Source organism: Boleophthalmus pectinirostris, unplaced genomic scaffold (genome assembly GCF_026225935.1).
Source record: "Boleophthalmus pectinirostris isolate CB_2022bp ecotype Guang Dong unplaced genomic scaffold, ASM2622593v1 HiC_scaffold_17, whole genome shotgun sequence".
NCBI lineage: Eukaryota > Metazoa > Chordata > Actinopteri > Gobiiformes > Gobiidae > Boleophthalmus > Boleophthalmus pectinirostris.
Genome location: NW_026571115.1, coordinates 17,998,545 through 18,020,182, shown reverse-complemented (window position 1 = coordinate 18,020,182; position 21,638 = coordinate 17,998,545). Strand labels below are relative to the sequence as shown.

Sequence of the window (21,638 nt, the reverse complement as noted above, 5' to 3'; positions counted from 1 at the left end):
GATGACAACATTGTAACATGACTTACAGCTGACAAGACTCAATTTTGTGTAATATAGGACCTTTACCCATTTTGAAGAGTGAACTTACAGAAGTGGCAGTATCTCTTACAGGCAATATAAAGATTACTCATGATGAAAACAAAATTGGCGCTAACATCATACTTTTTGGCATATTTCCCACCCTTAAATTAGACTTTCCCTAGGACCTCTTCAGAACTAAATGACCATATAGTTTCTTACAAAAGATTATGAATTGTCTCTGCTGATACTAATACGACTCTGCACAAAAACTAGCTATTTTCTGCAGTGCTGGCATTAAAGGAAATTAGAGTGACAGTTACAATGCCTTTTTCCTAGACCAATTATTGGACTAAATTTAGTTTGTTTGCATGCTGTCGCTATATTTCTGCTTCAAAATCTTTACAATAAAAACTTTGCAGCTGTTGAGAATAATGCACTTCCAAACTGTTAAAAAGTAAAAATTTTGCAAGAAACAGGCTCTTTTTTTAGACCAATTCCCTTGTAGTGCACCCAAAAGCAGTGAAGCTTTACTGTGTGACAATGAGAGGCACTGACAGGACACTCTGCATTTACTGCTTGTTTGCTCACTTTGTGTCAGCCTACATTGATATTCAGTGCCACATGTGTGTCTTATGCATAGACTCTGTATATAAAAGGACATACTGTAGCTAACCCACTAGCCGCGTTCCAAATAGGAAGTGTTCATGGGGGCGATTCCGGTTTCATCAGCTCCAATTGAGCTCCAGCTTCCAATTGACTTTACATTTGAAAACTGTCACCCATCGCTCTATAACTGCAGCAGTGAACCTTGTCATTTTGGTCTTGCAATGTACATATTAACCCGCTCTACATGATCCTGGTGTCTTTATTTCACTAGTTTGTACATAAAGAAATTCCTATTCCTAATATGGACCTGACTCCAAATTCGCTTTTATAACTGCTAGCAGCTTCAGTTGACTGGATGACACACTCCCTTAGTCCACTTTTTTATATAGTCTATGGTCGTATGTGTGAGAAACAGCCTCTAATTGTCCAGGAGTGTACATGTTTACCCCTGCTACAATCAGACAGATGTGAGCTACATCCACCCGAGTCTAATCTTAGGTTTAATGGGCCCTACGCACTCGCATTGCCACTCTCCAGACAATCACAAAAAGATTTTTATAGATGCACTTTGCGATTTTACAGCCATTTGCTAATAGACACTTACAGTCATTTTCATTTCTACAATCATTATTGTTTTAGTGTTTACGCCCAGGTTTCCATTACGATTGCAAATGCAATTAAAATCATGAAAATTCAAAATTTTGCTTCCGTTTCCAAATGATCTTTTATAGAGTACTGAATTTTTGGGGGGGAATATGAAGTAATTATAATTGGAAACTGGTAGTTAAGTATCTTGCCGTGTCTCACATCCTCATATGCAGTTGGCCTTTTATCATAAAGCTTCTTAAGTAGAGCTTAAGATTTGTGCAGGCAGTACTTTCTCTCAAATATGATGTCCTTACTTCCTTTATTTATTCTTTTTTATTATTATTAATTTTTTACATGGTTGCAATATATAATTTAAAGAGGGGCTATTATGCTTCTCTGTGATATTGATTGCTAACACATAACATATTTAGATTACCATGTTAATTTTTATTGTTTTAAAAATGCTATATTCTTGAAAACTCTTCCCCCCTCCCTTTGCTCTCCATGCTAAGTCAGTGCCCTTTCTGAGCACTATCACATTACAATCGGCATGCATCCCATAATAAATCTACTTCATTGCATGAGGTTTGTGAAATTATAGAGTATTGTTTTGTAATATGCATTGCATGGGTGATGGGAGGCTTGAGGGCTGAGCATTGGGCAGAATCATACTGGTAATCATAAGAGGGTTCAGGCTCAGGAGAGATCGCCAGATTACTCAAACATGTATGGATGACATACAAAACCTCTTCAGACATGTTTTTGTTCAGGAAACGGTATTATAACTTGGGGAAAACTTCAAAAAACTCAAATTTGCATAAAACTCTCTGTGCATTTTCTTTAATGAAAGAAAATTTGGCTTTGATTTCAATGTTTAGAGGAGGCAGACATGCACTCCCTATCTATCCATCTGTTGAAGCCAAGCAAAATGTTATATTTTTGTATTGCCTTATTGGTATCTGTCCTTTTAGTTGTATTCGCCAAGGACAGAAAATGCTCTAATTGGGGAAAATCTTCTCTTAAAAGGCTTGTCTACCTAATAGATGAAAGTGCTCATGGTTTATGTGTGTATGTGTAAGATTTATTGACTGTGTGAAAACAGCCACTCGAACAACACCAGCTCATCGGGGGCTTTGTCTGGGATGTGTCTGAGTGCACGTCTCAGAAAGCCTTTCCAAATGCATTGTTCCATTGATCATATCTCTGAAAGTCACAGCTTTTCTTTGCAACAAGGGAAGAAGAAGAAAACATTGCCTGGCTAACACATGTTTCTTTGGTGTATATTCTATCAAAAGGTTGTAACTATATAAACTATACATATTTTAACTTGTTTCATTCGGTCAATTTTGTACTCTTGACACAGTATACCTGTAGCTCTCTGTGTGCTGTGGTTTGCATATGGAGTTATTTATTTAACCCTCTTTATTTCTAGGGGCATTTGATCTACAAACACAAAAAGTGCTTTTAGAGCTTAACACCAATAATGTAAATAAACATGATAATACAAACAATTTTAACAAGGGGCTTTAAGGCGCTTAACCTGATTATTACTGTCTTAAAAAACATTAAAAAAAACTATATTACTATTAGAACTATATTTCCACATATATTACAAAAAATATGTCTATCCCCTTTGGTAATGCTATAATTATAACATTGTTCCATGTTAATGCTTTGACAGCTGAATAATATTCATAAAACTTGTGCCCTCAGTGCAATCACTCTGGACAACACACTGGTGATCCTGTCCACTGTGGCCCCAGACGCCGGCCGATACTACGCCCAGGCTGTGAATGACAAGAACGGGGAAAACAAAACCAGCCAGCCTGTGACGCTCACCGTGGAAAGTAAGAGGACTTTAAACTCTGCACAAAAACAGATTTTCTCTCCCACACTGTCTTCACAGCCAACACACTGGTAACAGGAATCTCAAAAATACAAAAAAATGCAGTGGGCTGTGTTTAAAGGTGCACTACGTAACATTTTTGGTCATGCTGGAGACATTATCACTTTGCCTGGAATGTTCCACTGTTTGGCCTGTCTCCAAGGAGACAAGCAGGTGATGCAACCATGGCAAGTTACAGGTCAGATCTATGAAGACGTGAACTCACTCATACACAGTAAGAATGTGTATAGGTATTTTTACACCAGCAATTTTATATATGTTGTGGAATATTTCATGCAAACCAAGTGAAAAGTAAGAAAAGTGTCATAAGGCAAATTAAAGTAGCCACTCAAAGTATCAGGTCATGCAATCTGTGTTCTGACAAAGGACTTATGAACTTACCATTCAGTTTAATTGGGTAGCTTCACAAATGCTCTGTTACAGTCTTGTGGCCTTATATACTGTCTGACATTACTGTTGAATCACTGCGTTGAAAATTTACTGAATAAATATTTTGCCTTAATTCATTTGTGCTGCCTGAGACATTGAACTTTATACCAGTCTGTGCCTCCTGTGGATAGGTCCAGTAACAGAGGCCCATAAGATCAAAAGTAAATCTGCATTTTGTATCAGACGAATTCTTCACTGTCCTAAAAGGCCCATTACATAATGATGTTAAGTTACTTTACTTATTATCAGACTCTAAATTGAACATTCCATCTTACATAGTTCGACAAATGACTCTTGAGAGGCAAGGACCTGCTTGAAGAATCTGTGCTTTCTTCTTGAGTGAAACCTTTACATAAATAGGCTTTTGTTTGTGCTTTTTACACTAAAGTGCAAAGTCACAGAGGAGGAGAAAGTCCCTCAGTGCTGCACCAGAAGCACCCAAGTTTGGTGTTTGAAGAAAACAAAATGTGTAGTTTCGAGAGTGTACTGACCTCATCATTTAGCATCACAACATAGTCCTTGTCAAAGTCACTTAAATAATTTTTCTTTCTGCTGAAAACATTTCCTCAAGGACAAAATGTTTCTTAATTTATCCACACCACTGACAGGTACCATGGTAACAACATCATCCAATGAGTCCTTGTCCCTTTATCTGTCAAAACATAATGACGAGCTGTGTAAGTTATTTCAGTTTTTATCTTTATATAATGTCACAAAGGCTTTCTTCTTCTTAATTATATTGTAACTCACACAAACTCAATTTAAGTATTAATTTTGGGGAGTTGCTATATCAAATCATTCTAATGTGCTTATTTCTCTCTTGGCCCTTGTATTTATCTCAAGAGGAACACAAACCTTTTATCCATAATGGCTGCATTAAAGGCTCTATATTACACATAACAGACTCCTGTGAGCTTTTAACCATGTTACAGTGTTGTTATCTCATCAAAAACATACCCAGTGTAATTAGTCTGTCTACATTTCCAAAGCTCAAAATGCTCTTTTCCACCTTGTGATATCATGAAGCGGTAGTTTTCAAGTTAACAGCTACCTTTTATCTTTAGTGTTAGTAGTGATTGGCAATTCCAGGGCTGAAATGATCTAAATGATTATAGTGAAGGTGTATGAAGTTTTAAAACATAATGGAACAATTCCTGTATTAGCACATGACATCATTAGTTGGAACAGTTTTCTGTTTGAGAGAAGAACTCATCTTAAATGTGCAGGATTTGTGTGTTTAACGTGTGTGAATGAAACAAAACACAACTGTGATGAGGAACAACATTATAACATAGATCAGAAAATAGAATAATATGGGCCCTTTAAACTGTATTGATATACTAGTTGTTTCATGCCATAAATGTTTCATAAAAGAACTTTACCCGAAAGAGATAATAATTTGTCTCCTTTGTGTACATTGGAGTAGAGAAGCACTGCTCATTTAAAACCCATTGGAGTAATATTTATGCCATGGCAGTAAAAAAGGGATTTAATAAAAATAATTGTCCTTTTAAATATTTCACTGTAAGTTTGGATGCTGGCCACATATTTGTGTTTGATGCGGCTAATGAAAGAATTCTTCAGATTTTCTCTCCTCTTTACTATTCACATAGCGCTTAACCTCCTCTCATGTACCGCTGCATATTTGTATTTTCTAATATGGCACCTTTTACTGGTGGAGGCATCTGCTCATCATATTGTTAATATACTGTTTGCAATTCAGTGGCCAATACACACAATGTAGCCTCAGATATCACCCAATATCACTGGATCTGACCTTGCATAACACATGGGCGTATTTTCCCATCTGAAAGTCAATAGGTTTTTTTTCACCGTTACATTTGTTCATTTTAGCAATTCAGTTCAAAAAGGACACAAAAAAAGAAAAAATATGCAGCAGAGTGCCTGATCCACAGGGAGCATACAAATGAGTTTAGACTGAGCGAGGATGGTATTAAGGAACTGACTTTTTCGACCAAAGGGTTGTGTGGTTTCGCCGAATCCTTTAAACTGTAGCCACCGTGACAATATGATGGCATTCAGGGAGACGACTTACCATTCAGGTCAACATGTTGTTTACTTTCTCTGTTTAATTAGAAGATTACACAGTTGAGGTGTTCTGCATTGAGACTTTATGAGCTGCAATGCGTTCATTAGTGTTTGCGGAGGAGCCAATAATGTCAATAGGAAAACAAAAGGCTTCTCTAACAAGTCAGAAGTGTCCTATTTTTGCAAACAAGATAAATATACTGAGTTGAGAGTCTGCAGCCAAATATTGTGTTGTTGATCATTCACAAAACCTGCTGCAAGATTGTTATAAATATTCATGTTGTAGATTTTGCTGCCAAATGGTTTTCACAGGTCTTTAATCTTTCAGTTCTTGTTAAGAGATCATTATTGAACTTTGTCTTCTTCTATCTTTATCAATCACCGGTTGTTACCCCCCTAGATTTCTGTCAATTACATCTTATAATCCTTAAGATAACATACTTTTGTTAGACCTCAAACTGTGGTAGTTTAATGGATTTTTGAATGGATTCATATACTAAATTAATTTCCCCCCCTTTGGAACGTTGTTATTGTATTAACATTAATCTCAAGATCACTACCATGTGTGCTGCTACCAAAGTGAAATTGATCATGAGCGAGTCTTATTGACAACCAGTAATGAACATTTTTATTGATTGATGATTGACTGATGCATATTCAAAACTAATCAAAATTCATCATGACTCTCTCTGTGTAAATGCATTCATCTAAACAACTATTTCTCAAACTATGGCATGCTAGCTCCTTCAGGTAATACTTGGACAGCTCTTCAGTATGTGGGCTTCTATAATTAAAAGTTAATTTTATCCACTGTTGTCCTCCTTTGAATAATTTGTTGTTTAAAACTACAGTGGAAATGATGAAGTCCATGTTTAGACCTGGTTTAGCCCTAGATTGAACCTGAAATAGTCTTAGTTGATTTAGATCTGGAAAGCCAAATGTTTTCTTTGGTAGTGCCCGGTGTGAAAAGTTTTAGAACTACTGATCTAAACCATTTAACTATGAACTGCTGCATTTGCTAGAGTTGAACATCCTGTTTTATAGTAAACCGTATTATTATTTAAAGGCCATACTTATGGATTATAATGAAATAATTAAATATGTTAAAAAGTCATTTTACTGGGAGAGGAACTATTGTGGATTTGGCATCCAGGGAAAACATGTAATCAATCAGGAGGCTTGATCTAATGTTCAGAGCAAGTCTAGATTAAACCCGTGTGTTTGCGACGCTGTCACTATGGGCTTTGAAAGGCTATGATGTCCAATGAGGGTGCCACCAGACACTGAAAACAATAGGAGCAAATTGATTAGGTATCCCATTAACCTAGCATAGCCGCACACCAAACTGCACACCTACTTGTATGTGCGCTGGGGCTTCAAACAAATAGGCGACAGTGGCACGTGCAGCACACTGTTAGCCGCGCAATCACTCAAACACAGTGAGAAGCGGGGCCTGAGAGGAGGGGGAATGAGATCAGATTCAGAGAGAGATCACTGATTGAGGGCAGTGAATCGATGGCTGGCTGGAGGCTCAGTGGAACCCGTGAGTGATGGTGCTGCATTTAATCGCCTTTTGTGTTTGTCTCAATTATGCTACATAATGGCTTCTAACACCTGGGCTAACAGCACAGCGCGGGGAACGCAGCGTCGCCGCAGAAGGGAGGTAAAGTAAAGACAGGGGTGTTAATAGTCGGGTGATAGCTCCCTGCTGCTGAACGTGACAGCTTGTCGCTCTCTCGGGTTACATCAGGTAAACGCTCAATCTGATGTCACTTTTACAGTATATTCTTTTTGCCCAAAATGGAACCTGTTTTTCTGTTGAGAGTTCATTGGTGTGACAAAAATGAATAATTTAGATGTTTTAGTGTGTGTTCAACGGTGTAAAATCATATTCTGTTTCCCAAATCAGCAACACTTTGGCTAAACTTGGCACTTTGCAGTTGTAAAGCATTGGCAATGTGAATACATTACTTATTTAACAATAAGGGAATTATGCATATTGATGTTAACGTAATGCTGTAATTTGGCAACATCTACGTGCCAGATGCCTTTCTTAACGCAGATCTTGAAATTATACAGTAATATATTCTCCGTTTTTTTCTACTGTACTATTTCAGCCAATAACACTGAGCAAACCCTCCTAATCCAGCAGGACTTTGTGTATGTGATTGTATCTTTTCTTTATATATTTGCAGATGTGGGAGGACCGGCAGACCCTATAGCCCCTTCTATCATCATCCCACCGAAGAACACCAGTGTGACAGCGGGGAGGAATGAAGCCATCATGGAGTGCGTTGCCAATGCAAGGTACAAACAGTTCCCCTGGGAAAACACACAACAAAGACAAGCAGGTATTACCCAGAGATGCCCACCTCCTCTCACCTCCGCATAGGCTGTTTTGTGATGCAGATGAGTCCTGAAATCTTTTGTTTGAACATGATAGAAAAATGTTTTGTACATCTCTCATTTGTACCTCTCCACTATTATTTCCCTTTGATTCGCGACTCCACCGTGTTACCGCTATCTCACGCAGTCCCACTTCTGAATTTTGACTATTATCTGCGATTCAAAGACCTCATCAGAATGGCAGATGTATCCCCATTGCTTGGCTAGGCGCTGCGTAACCTTGAAACAGAATATAAATTTCTATTAAAATCACGTTCTCGCACCTTTTGCTCTTATGTGTCTGATTTTCAGGCCTCTTGTCAAAATGAGTATCACTTGGAGGAAGGATGGCGTAGTGGTCAACACTGGAATCCGGGATTTTGGACGCAGATTGGTCATCAGTTTGCCCGCCGTTAGCGATAGTGGCTACTATGAGTGCGAGGCATCACTCAAGAGCAGCAGCGTGCCCTCTGTCACTGCCGGGGCTTATCTGCATGTTCTCGGTAAAGCTTAAGCTCCACTTTTCCCACACACTGAAACTAAATTATCAAAATGTTGCATCAGCAATCTGGCTCCCACATCGGCAAAAAAGCCATTTCATATTTCAGTAATTGAGTTGATGTTTTTTTTATCCAAAGTGCTGCGTGCTAGTTCGACAAATAGGGGTCAAGATGAAAAGTGCTATGATTTATATGTCAGTTTTTGTAAAAGCTTTTATGGGTCTTTTTGGCAACAGAATACCCACTCTTTGTGAAGGAGCCACCCAGTCACATCAGCGCTGAGATGGAGAAAGTGGTGGACATCCCCTGTCAGGCGCGAGGTACATCAGAAAATAATAAAAATAGCTCTGAAATGAACTAAAAAAGCTACTAGAAATGGCATGACAAAACTCTCCTTTTGTTTACCCGTCAGGAACGCCTCAGCCTGACATAGTGTGGTATAAAGACGCCGTGCCTATTAGCCCGGTGAAAATCCCTCGCTACAGGGTGCTGGGAGGAGGCAGTCTCCAGATCAACGGTCTCCTACCAGACGACACTGGGATGTTCCAGTGCTTTGCCCGCAATCGTGCAGGAGAGATCCAAACCAACACCTACCTCGCAGTTACAAGTATGTCCCTCTCTTCGTTAGACTTCCCAAATCCTGTCTTCTTATCCTCTTTTCTACCATATCTTCCCTCCCACATCCGTCTATCTATATATCGCTTTGCTGAGGCACATTTGTCACCTCGGATGCTCAAGCAATTATTGTCTATTTTTGAATCAGAGAAAGTGCACGGAGAGGAAGATGGAGATGTCCTGTCACTGGCTGTCTCCCACAATGAAACCTGACAGGCAGCCCTTTTGTCTAGTCTATTAGGCCCTGTACTCCCGCTTGCTTTATTAGACTCAAAGCTGTTTATGTGTCTCATTATCACGGCCCTCTTATGGCTTTTATGTGTGTCTGGTGTGTGTGTGAATGCAGGTATCGCTCCTAACATCACCGCTGGACCCGTTGACAGTGCTGTGATTGACGGCATGTCAGTCATTCTGCACTGTGAGACCTCGGGAGCTCCGCGACCAGCCATCACCTGGCAGAAAGGTGCGTAGGCAAGCAGCACAAGCCTCCTAGCCTGTTCATTATGCTGCATTTGGACTTGTCAAACTCGGAGCAGTGGAAAGAATTGCGCGTATATATACCATTTTCTTCAAACACAATTTTTTACTTTTCCAAGGCGCTTCAACGTCTGTTTGTTTTTCATTGCTTGACACTTCTCCAATGCCCTAATCTCTTCTTCGTCCATTTCGCTTTCCATTTTTTTTCCACCTTGTCCTCCAACCCCAAACATCCATCATTGGTACCCTTCCCCGCAGGTGAACGTGTCTTGGCCAGTGGTTCGGTCCAGCTGCCCCGGTTCACGCTGCTAGAGTCAGGCAGCCTGCTAATTAGTCCCTCCCACCTGTCTGATGCTGGAACCTACACCTGCATGGCCAGCAACTCCAGGGGCATCGACGAGGCTTCGGCTGACCTCGTGGTTTGGGGTAAGAAAAATGGACTATACTGCCTTTTTCGGAATTGCACAACTTGCACAATACACGAATACAAATTATAGTGAATTAATTCAATCTTGCTTTGACATACAGTTTTAGAAGTGTCAGATTGCATACAGTGTAAACAAAGTACAAGGGATATTGATTATTTTAATTGCCTCACTATTGTATGTTTCTGATTCTGTTTTATTGTTTTTAACAAACTAGGACTTTAAACATTAAGTATATTCTATCCTAAGAAAATGCAATGTACGGCAATTACCAAATAAATTTTAAAGGTTATCTGTTCTACTGGAGCATAAGCCAGTTTCTTATGTCCATGGAATGCTCCACACTATGGCTTTAAACTTATCTATGTCAAGTCTTTCAAGGTCTTTTTAAGCAATAATAAATATAATTTAAATTAAAGATAGACAGGTTTTGTGCCATTCTGTGGACATTCCAGGCATAGCAATACCATCACCAGAAAAGGGCGCCTTTAAATAGAATTCTCACTAACATTACAAAACAAGATCTAAGTTATATATTATTTTTCACTGATTAAGATTTACAGTACAACAGTGTCTTGATGCGTAGGTGCATTGACAAAAAATATGTACTGAACTATATTGTGTGCTTTTAAAAATTAGCATGTCTTGACACATGACGCATAAAAACAAAAATCCACATCGTCCTTGATTTAATCTCTGTCTTCTTTATTCAAATGCAGCCAAAATAAACGATTTACCAGGTCAATGCGGAAATAACTTGACTCATACATACTACTTGTACTCGTCTTGTCTACGGATGCACATTAGCTGTTGGAAAATATGTCACTCATCAAACTACTGTGTGAATCATCTGTCATTTTTAGACAGCACTGAGCGAAGGCTGAGGCAAGACTTCCATTGGCATCATCTCAATCCTGTGTTCAAACATGCTCTATATGTGTCTGCAGCACGCACCCGAATCACCAAACCCCCACAAGACCAGAGTGTCATCAAAGGGACCAAGGCAGTAATGACTTGTGGTGTGACCCATGACCCCAGCGTCACAGTCAGGTAAGCTCTCCTGCTCTTCTGTTCTAGAGTTTATTTCTGTACTGCCAAATACATTTGCTTTAGTGTGTATTTATTTGTGTATTTGGTTTGAAAAAGGTTTCGTGTGGTTATGATGCTATCTTCTTCCTTCTTGTCAGCTTCCTAGTGATCAGGCATTTGAGTGATTGTTTTATAGATGCCCCTATCTACACTGAAAACTAAACAGTACATTTGCTTTTATTATTTTTCTTCTTTGTTTTGTTTTTTTATTTTATTTTACTTTATGACAGGGCTGCTGAATTTTGGGGGAAAAAAAATATTGTGAGTTTTCTGTATTGGGATTGTGATTAGATTTGCAATTTAATTCTGTTCTGTTCAGAGTACATGTTTCAAACACCCAGGGGCATTAACATTTGGGAGAACACTGAAATATGAACTGTCAAATTTTGTTTTTGATGCAATTTTGACTTAGATCACCACTGTAGACCGCATGCCCTCTGTGTTGAGTAATTGGCACATGTGCCCCTTATGTGCCTGGATTTATACATTGAAGACATCAAAGTGAATATTTTGTTATGCAAGCAGTTTCTCGGGGAATTAACATTGTACTCAATTAGTTTCTGAAATCTTTGAGTGATCTTGTCATGTTTACCCACCCTCGGCTGAGCTCCTGTGGGATACGGTTAAAACTCTCGAGTCAGATGAAGAATTAGTCCATCTCTTTTGCTGTGCACACCGCCAGTCTACAGCATGATAGAGAGTGTGTACATGGAAGCCCCAGTGATTAGAATGTCTGTCACCTGTGGGCCCGCTGCATTGATCAAGATCGTGGGGTAAACAGATGAATATGTAAACACAGTAATAACTTCAGTCTTTAATTAAACGCAACACAGAGGAGATTAGCTGGAGAGCCCGAACACTCGCAATTAATCACAACTGTTCCCGGTGTGTGCATATGTGTGCGCTAGAACGTGTGGAGCAGCCATATGTGCCTCCGGTTATGTGACAGGCAAACAAAATGCAAAGGCGATGACGGCGAGGCTCGGCACTGTATTTACGACAGAGAGAGATGGTTTTCACATTCAAATCACTTCGCCATCAGCCCCACAAAGCTTTCATCTGTATCAGCGCCTTCTGTGTTTTCACTCTATGAACTGATGCAAAGTAAACACGTTGACTGTCACAACACGTGCCAGATACAGAGTGCTAAAGACTGTATGAGCCCCCTGTGAACCGCTGGATCATGTCTGCTGTATGTTTGTACCTGTAGGCATGTGTGGGAGAAGAGCGGCGTCCTGATTGATGTGAACATGTCCCCGCGCCTGAGGCTGGACCCCGATGGGACCCTGCACATCTCGCAGACGTGGTCGGGCGACATTGGCACCTACACCTGTCGGGTGACATCAGTGGGAGGCAATGACTCCCGCAGCGCACACCTTCGAGTCAGGTCAGCCCCCACACTGGCTTTGCATATGTCTCACAACACAAAAAGGTTTACACAAGATTTATTGAGAAATTAAAGTTTAGAAATAATAACTAAGTAGATCAAGAAGAATAATTTTCAAATTTTTTTAGGAAACACAAAAAAATTTACCAATTGAAAACTACATTTGATAATGTTTTTGTACAAAAAGACAGTACTAACAAATTTAACAAAAGGGATTATATACTGACATTTGTGACTTGAGACATTTTAAACAGGACAGGCCATTTTAACTGTCAAATGAACCATAGAAAACATGACCTAAGTCACCATGTGTTATGACTTAAGATAAATAAAATGGCCTAAGTCTTGTTCTTAATTGGCCAATAGATTGTTTGCAAATATCTCATGATCACTTTAGGTTCAAATTTGTACCAAAGGTCGATGGTCTCAGTTAGATCTGATTCATGCACCAAAAAAAAAAAAAAAAAGTTTTCATTAAAAAAATTATAATTTGGGCATTTTAGAAGAGTATCGACCAAAAACTGGTGCTCATTTGACCAGCAGGCTTGAATTCTTGTACAAAGGAGAGAATTGAGAGTGCCTCCACCACTGGAAATTATTAGTGCAAATCCAGAAATTCTAAACTGAATTTACTCAATACACTATTGAAAGTTCAAAGGCCTTTTAAAAATGTGTGGGTTTTTTTGTTTTTTTTTTATGTTTGTGTATTAGTTTTTATAGAAGAAAAAAACATAAATCCAAATAAGAGTCAAAAGAGTTTTTGTAATCTCGCACCACTTGATAGATTTTAGCTTCTAAATGTGCTTGACTCCAGCTGGTCCCTGTTTTATTTTTATTTTTAAGGTTTAGAGGGGATCTTTTATAGGACGTATTGTCTCTTGATAAGAAGGATATTTCTATGCAAAATGCTGCAATTTAAGAAAAAAAAACAAAAACTAGACTTCAAAATAGTTCTACAAGTCTCCTTCATCTGACTTCTATGCTCTTATCTCGGTGTCCCCTTCTCACATATATATACTTATTTGTGTACAGGCAATTGCCCCATGCTCCAGAGAATCCAATCGCTGTACTGAGCAGCAATGAGAAGAGGGCCATCAATCTGACCTGGGCCCAGGCTTTTGATGGAAACAGCCCCCTGATCCGCTACATTCTAGAAGTGTCAGAAAACAGTGAGTGCTAAGTGTGTTTTCACATCACATACTGCTGTGCTAAAGCGACACTACTCTCCATGTGTTCACGCATTCTTAGGTGGAACTTTCACTTTTGGCATTTCCTATTCATTACTAAATGTTATTCTTACCAGGGTTTGCTTTGCGTAACTTATACTTTAAATTTTCCATTTGCACTTCCTCATCGACTTATTTTTCTCATTTGTATTAACACCTTTGTAACCTTGCAAATGAGCTACTGTTTTTCTTTATTGCATTTTGTTGATGTCGCTCTGCTTTATCTGTGTTTATTGATAAGAACGGCTATATTTGCAGAGATTGTTGTTGCCCGTTAGTAGTAATACCCTGGCTCACTGAGAAGTGGACAAATCATTAAGAGAAAAATGAATCTTTGGAAGCGGATAGGATCTGCTTAATGCATAATTGAATTTCAATCTGATACCGGAAGGGAAGTGTATACAAAAATAAATTGCTTGTTTTTATCAACAGACACAAGTTATGATTCAGAATAAAACTGGTACACAGTAATAGTTAGAAATAACATCAGATTCAAGTTGTGTTCAAGAGAGTTTCCAGGAGCTTGCAAATTGGAGCTTGCCTTGTCAAGGTCATATAGCAGATATTAGATACCCTCTGAGCTGTATGTCTCCTCTGTCTGTCTAAGATGCCCCATGGACCGTGCTGTTGGCAAGCATTGAACCTGAGTCTACCGGGGTGACAGTGGGCGGGCTCATCCCAGCTCGCTCATACCAGTTTCGCCTTTGCGCTGTCAACGATGTGGGCAGAGGCCAGTTCAGCAAAGAGACTGACCGGTGGGTATTATTATGAAAGAACGCTAAATGTTAAAAACTTTGTTAGGCCAGCATTGAAGTTTACAGCCAGACCATGGGAGCAGTGATGTACTTTGAGGACTTTTATAGTGCCTGAAACAACCCACACTTCCCTTCTTCTCCACTGGCAGTTCAATAGAAAGTCTCAAGCTTATTTCCTGTAAGTCCACTTTTTGGTCGTTACCCCTGTGAAAAAGAGAGAGCAGACTCCGGGATGTGTCTTTTCAAGATAAAACCGTGAACGAGCTGAAATCGCACTTTGTAGGGACTTGATGGCTGTCTGACCCAGCTCTCTCGCTCCTATTAACTGTGTGTTGTGTTTCATGAGAAAAAAGGCCTGAAAGAAATGGTGCTACTCATAGACTCAAATCTCCACTGAATTTTCTGACTCTGAAACAAAGAGTGATCATGATTCATATCCAGCCCACACACGCTCATGAGCGTACTCCTCATCTCTCCAGTGAACGCCGTTGTCCGACCTTGTCTGCATCAACACAGGCCTCTGCACCTGCCGCACTGATCTGAATGGCCAGCTGTCCCCATAACAGCTCACATATTGCACTGAGCTTAACTCTGGTGTGAATGTGCCCAGACAAGTGTGCATCACAGGAGGGTGACGGAGCATCGCTGAGAGTGCAAGACTTTTCTTAGGCATCTCTCTGGCTCTCCTCTTTGATCCTAAACACTCTGCTTTATCTCCTCTAGAGCAGTGCTCCGGTGCACTGGGAAGAAATCAAGATGTCATCTTAAATTGACTAAAGGGGAAAAGTCGGCCTGGATCTTTCTTTCTTGTTCTTTTATATTTTTCTGCCTCACCACTGGCCTGCTCCCTTTCACCAGGGCATCTTTGATCCCATATGTCCCTCTGTGGATACTTTTATAGGGAATGTATTTTGGGCCAAAAGGCCTTGCTTTTTCCCAAACACTGTTTTAGAGTAAGACTGGCTTTATTAGGATTTGACATATATGATGAAATTGGACTGAAATATGCAGAAATATATGATAATTAATGCATGAGTTAAGCCTTTGTCTCTTTTTCTACTTCAGACTAACTTTGCCAGAGGAGCCCCCCAGTGCACCCCCACAGACAGTCATGGCGAGCGGCCGCACCAATCAGTCCATCCTGATCCAGTGGCAGCCTCCCCCCAGAGAGCCACCAGAATGGGCCTCTGCAGGGCTACATCATCAGGTAGTCATCACTGCTCACCTCCTGTCTGCTACCGCCTGTCAGCTCCCATTCAAATGTGATAATAACTGTTATGGCAGGCTCCGTCCTCGCGCGCCTTTCACTTCATTTTCAGCACAATGTCATAATTGGTGACAATTAAGTACCTTGCTCTCTGTTCATCCCTTGTCATTGTGCTTTCAGAGCTATTCTGTGTTCTAAATGTTTTAATGGCTTTTATCCATTATCTATTGATAGAATAAATTATTACAAGTTAATTATTTTTATTATCATCAATTTTTCTGTTTTAATCTTTGTGTTGGGTAAATAGTTTTGTTTTTTATTCTTGTGTTAGGTATTGTCTGTCTGGACTTCCAGTGGATTGCCAAATGAAAAACATCACTAACCCGGATCAGAGCAGCCTGCTGCTCGAGGACCTCATCATTTGGACCAACTATGAGATCGAGGTGGCAGCTTACAATGGAGCGGGCATAGGCACATACAGCCACAAAGTCACTGAGTGGACACTACAAGGAGGTAAGAGGCATTTAGAGACTAACTTCAAGGCATTTCTGTATGTTTACAAGTTGAATACAAAAGGGTTTAAGACTGCTCCTTTTTGAGACAGATAACTATGAAGTATCTCTTTAGCATGGCACCTGGATTAGATATTGCATGTTGTTGTCTTTAGGTCAAATCTAATGGTTAACATGAATGTAGTCCAGCCCAAAGGCAATTTTATTAGATAGGTGTAAAGTTTGTAAGTGTTAGTTGTGCATGGCTTTGTGCATTCTTGATGATAATAAGAATATTTGGATTGCCCTGAGCAGAGTTAATTCTTGTCTTCAACGTTTTTATTAGCTACACATAACACAGAACTCATTTTTACTTCTTTTTCTGATGTGTTGAGCACCTGGAAATGTGACATATATAAAAATGAGCACATCAATTAACAGGTGTTGGGGCTCTAGTGACATGCCTGTGACTCTCATCCTTGAAGGTGGCTTTGCTGAGTGGTGTGATAATTAGAAAAAAATATATTCTCATTTTCATTTATAAATATCTTTTTTCTAGAATGTAAGCATCTTTGTAATTTCTAGTTTCAAGAATGTTTTGGCTTTTGTTCTACATTGATCTGGTATGAGCTGTTGTAACAATCTTAAAAAAAAAATAATGTTATTAAACTAGACTTCTTATGAGAATTCTTATGTTCTAATGCTGCTTTCCTTGAACACAGCAATGCATAAAACAAGCACTGACTTCTGTTAAAAAACTGGTTCTGTCTTTGGAGAGTAAATACTACTAAGAATGACTAAAAAAATCATTATTTTTGTTGGTAAGGTATCAAAGTTATTTCTTGCATTCATAATATTAGTCAGAAAGTCTTACCATTCTTCCTCCAGGCATGTATTAAAAATTTTGAAAGGTTTAATGTGGGTATCTGACAGTCTCTCATGTCCAATCCATACAGGCTTGGATTCTTCACAGCCAACTCACTCAAAATTCCAAAGGTGTTCGTACATTTTCTTGCCTCAGCTCTGTTTGGATAGTTATAGGGAAAATAGAGCTTGTGTTTGATCTTTACATTGTATGAGAAATATTTCAGTTGCTTTAGTCTCACTTCAATTTTATCTTAGCATTATTGGTTTTCTTTATGCTTTTTTCCAAGGATTCTTACCACTGTTATAGCGTGGGACAAAATCACTGTGTGCATGTCTTCGCCAATAGTCTCCATTGTTACTGTTATGATGGAAAAAGTAAGGTATAAGTTGTTGTCAAAGTGGAAATATTGACAGCAAACCAAAACAACTCCAAAACCACAGATCCATTTGTTTTGATGTGAATACAGTTTAATTATAAATTGTTCCATATTTTCTCTCATTAAATAGTAAGACATTTGTTTTCGACTCAGTAGCAATAAGAATCAATAGAAAATGTATGTAACCTTGAACTAAAATGTAAACTTTAGTAGAAGTGAGTAGTGTTGTCATGATACTAAAATTTAAAATTAGATTTTGATTCTACGGAATAGACTTGATATGCAATACTGATTCCGAAACTAAGATGATATATTTGTGTAATCCCTCAGTCATTCAGGTGTGTTCCATAGTCCTACATGGGCATATACTATGTGTCTATCTTGTTTTATATTATATTATTCTGATGCAGCTCAAGATCATTCTAAAGCGATTCAGGAAAGGTTAATTTCTGTCCTGTAAATGTGACTGAGTATCAGTGAGTATGAGTATTGATACTTGGTCAAATGAGTATGTAATATCAATACTAGTTTTGGTATAAATGTGTATCTGCTTTCCAATACTTTTTGAGAACCCCAGAAGTGAGGTGACTATTATATCTTACCCTAACATTAGACTTCGAGTTTAAATTTTTTTTTTTACTGTAATGCTATCTGTTCATGGCCTCTATTATAACGTTAAAATATTTATGTACTGTATGTAAATAGGATTTATTGGTGACCCAGTATTTGTTATCTAATTTATCCTAAAAATGATAAAATTTCATCATCCATATCATAACTATAGTTAACAAGGCGTGTGAGTTGTTTAGTGGCTGCTCTCGTTAATTGGATATGGCTGTCTCATCATTAAAAACACTGGAGCAGATCGAGGGTTTAAAATCTATTCAAAGAGTGAACGAAAGCTTGCGTAGAAGGATTCAAGTGGCCGATAAGCGTCATTATCGCGTGCCGCTCTGCCTGTTTTCCGGTATTACATCAGAATGGCGTGCTCAGTTCAAACACACCGCTGCGGGGTTTACCTGGAAGCCGCCTGAGGCAACCGCTCTCACACCCCGTTTGATTGGCATGTTCTTGTTTCCCCAAATGAGCCCAAACAAAAATGATCCAGCCCCCTCCCTGCACTCAAAAATGCCTAGTGTACAATTTCTACCACCTTAGTTTTGCTTAGCCTCTGCTCCCTATCTCTCTGTTTCTCTTAGTGCCCACCGTGCCACCAGGAAATGTACAAGCAGAGGCTGTCAACTCCACAACAGTGCGTTTTACCTGGAGCGCTCCAAGCCCTCAGTTTATCAATGGAATCAACCAAGGATACAAGGTGAGAAGCCCTTTTGTTCACTCCTGCTCTCTAGTGGACAGAGGTAGAACAGCACCTACTTGCCACAATGAAGAAATAATTGCCCCCTTCAGTAAATCCAAAGTGTCCGTTAAAAAAAAAAAAAAAAAAAAAAAGGATTATAACTGAAAGATGTTAGTTCACCTTCACACCACAACACTCTGTTTTTCTATTCTTCACAGTTCAAGTGATCAAGGGCCTAGGCTCTTAAGATACAATCCATACTAGCAAATATATTTTTGCTTTTCAGTTGTGGGTATCTTGGATATAAAATGTTTTAAGGAAACAATTTCAGGCTGAAGAGGAGATAGAGAGATGTGTTTTTTCACCACAGTCACTCGATGCGCTGACATGAGGGACACCCTTTGAGTAGATCTCTAGAAGCTGCCGCCTTCTGTCATACAGCTGGAACATTTCATATCAATAACAATATATATACAGGTATAATATGAAAAAAAAAACACAGTCTTTTCAAAACATTTAGTTTAATTAATAATTGATACTGGTTGCTAATTAATTAGAAAACAAAGTCAATGTGTTTGTTTTCTCAATAAATTATTGTCCCTTTGAGTCAATATGTATACAGTCATTAATTATAGTTATTAATTATTAATTATATATGATTATGCAAATTTATGAAGAGACAGTTCAGAGAGTCAGTTAGTCACTTGACTTTTTTTTAAATAAAATGCATTTGAAAATAGTCTTACTTTTGGGCTTAAGGTTTGGGATTTGATGATCTATTTATCCTTCTTTTTTCTCATATCTTTTCCATTAGCTTCTGGCCTGGGAGCCCAGTCGCCCAAATGATGTTTCTGGGGTGATAGTACGCCCCAACTTCCAGGACAGTGTTCACGTAGGCTACATCTCTGGTCTTAAAAAGTTCACCGACTATTACACCTCCGTGCTTTGTTTCACCACACCTGGAGATGGCCCACGTAGTATACCACAGCGTGTTCGGACCCATGAGGACAGTAAGTAATAAAAAATATGGAAAAAACAGATATTCACAATGTTTTTATTGTTGTTTTTGCTTATTACTGCCTGTTTTATTTGATCTTTATAGCCCCCGGAGCTGTGGGGCATCTAAGCTTTACCGACATCTTGGACACATCACTAAAAGTCAGCTGGAAAGAGCCACAAGAGAAAAATGGTGTCCTTACAGGTAAAATTTAATAGCTGAACTGCCTGTATTTATTTGCTTTTATTTTAGGAATGTCAAACTAGACTGTGCTAAAACCTAAGGATTTTCAATATCCAATATTGTGTACATTACAGGTTTTCACAAATATTGGTCCAGTATTGAAAATGTACATAATATTTTTTTTTCTGTGTGGCCATATTACTCTCAAATTGGGGGACAGTAGTTCAGATGGTGTTTGTCCACTAACCCACAGGTTGGCGGTGTGATTCCAGCTCCCATAGATATATGCTTTTATTGAGTCCTTGGGCAAAGACACTTGACCCATGTCACCCCCAGTGTGTGCATACTCTGGCCTATACTCTCTGTGTGTCTATACTCTATGTACTCTGGTGTGTGTGAATGGGTGAGTGGAGTGATGTAGCTTTGAGTGCCTTGAAAATGGAAAATAAAATGTATAAAAATGTGACCATTTACCATTGTCCCATTTACATCAGATGTGTCTTTTTGAGCAGGAAAAAGTACATTGTTTAATATTCCACATAAATACAGTTTATTATAAAATGAAATGTCAATTTGTTAACTTTACTTTACTTAACATACAGTTGTGTAAACTAGGTATGGATTATTACAGTCTTAATATCAGTATCAGAACTATTAGTTACTGGCCAGAGCAGTAAGACAAATATTAAAGATCAGGTACTGGCTCAAACTAAGAAAAAAATTAGAATCAAATCCATATTGGACAATTCCTACTAAAACTCTGTGTCCCAGGTTACAGGATCTCGTGGGAGGAATTCAACCGCACCAACACCCGGGTCACCCATTATTTGCCCAATTTGACGCAGGAGTACAAGGTGACGGGACTGACTGCTCTCACCACATACACTATTCAGGTGGCAGCCATGACCTCCAAGGGACAGGGCCAGATCTCGGCTTCCACCATATCCTCTGGTGTACCTCCAGGTCAGTGCTCAGATGTTTAAATGATTTATAAATAAGAATACATAAATCGTAACATGAATTATTTACCATTTTTGCTACTGACTGAAGGACAGAACAGCAAAGGTCGCAAATATTCTTTAAAAGGGTCTCCAAGTTGTTAGTTGGTAAATGGTTTGTGGACATGGGCTTTTTAAATGGATCTCCTTAAAATTGTAACATAATAACACTAAAAAAGGTGAAATTATATTTTTAATGATGTATTTTTTGTGTGCATATAATTAAATAGTCAGAAATGTGTCAATATGAATCTCAAGATGGCACTGTCTCGCAATGGTTAAGAAATAGTGGTAATACTTAGAAATCCAAAGCTTTTTAGATTCTGTATATCTTTCGTGTGAACTGCTAGCTTTCACAATCAAACTCTAATAAATTGTTTTTTAGTGTTGTTCAGTCCCTCTCTCAATTCGTACAAAATCTCCTGAATCCAAACTGCGGTCTGACTCACACCAAAATGAATCAGTTTGTTGTTGTCCCATTATTGATTTTTCCTGAAAATCTCAAAAAAGCATTCATTTTTCTCATTTCACTAAAACTTTTCTCTTGTGTTTTTGCATATCATTTCTTTTCAGAGTTGCCTGGCCCTCCTACCAACCTCGCTGTATCCAACATTGGCCCCCGCTCTGTCACACTGCAGTTCAAACCAGGTTACGACGGCAAAACATCCATCTCCCGTTGGCAGGTTGAAGCCCAGGTAATGCTTCATATCTTTTAATGTAATGAGTCTGGCTTTTCTCCGCTTCAGTATTTGCTATAGAGTTT

The 21,638-nt window shown here is 38.8% G+C and overlaps 1 protein-coding gene across 1 annotated transcript in view; it reads left to right on the top strand.

Moving 5' to 3' along the window:
• sdk2a (sidekick cell adhesion molecule 2a) overlaps nucleotides 1–21,638 on the top strand; it is a 182,327-nt gene that overhangs the window by 140,208 nt on the left and 20,481 nt on the right. Inside the window, 19 exon segments of the mRNA XM_055152572.1 lie at nucleotides 2,929–3,062; nucleotides 7,795–7,906; nucleotides 8,297–8,487; nucleotides 8,721–8,804; nucleotides 8,897–9,091; nucleotides 9,446–9,562; nucleotides 9,835–10,002; nucleotides 10,949–11,051; nucleotides 12,301–12,477; nucleotides 13,510–13,646; nucleotides 14,311–14,458; nucleotides 15,524–15,617; nucleotides 15,619–15,665; nucleotides 15,997–16,178; nucleotides 18,600–18,715; nucleotides 19,512–19,707; nucleotides 19,800–19,898; nucleotides 20,649–20,840; nucleotides 21,449–21,570. Coding sequence (XP_055008547.1) covers nucleotides 2,929–3,062; nucleotides 7,795–7,906; nucleotides 8,297–8,487; nucleotides 8,721–8,804; nucleotides 8,897–9,091; nucleotides 9,446–9,562; nucleotides 9,835–10,002; nucleotides 10,949–11,051; nucleotides 12,301–12,477; nucleotides 13,510–13,646; nucleotides 14,311–14,458; nucleotides 15,524–15,617; nucleotides 15,619–15,665; nucleotides 15,997–16,178; nucleotides 18,600–18,715; nucleotides 19,512–19,707; nucleotides 19,800–19,898; nucleotides 20,649–20,840; nucleotides 21,449–21,570 — 2,614 coding nt within the window.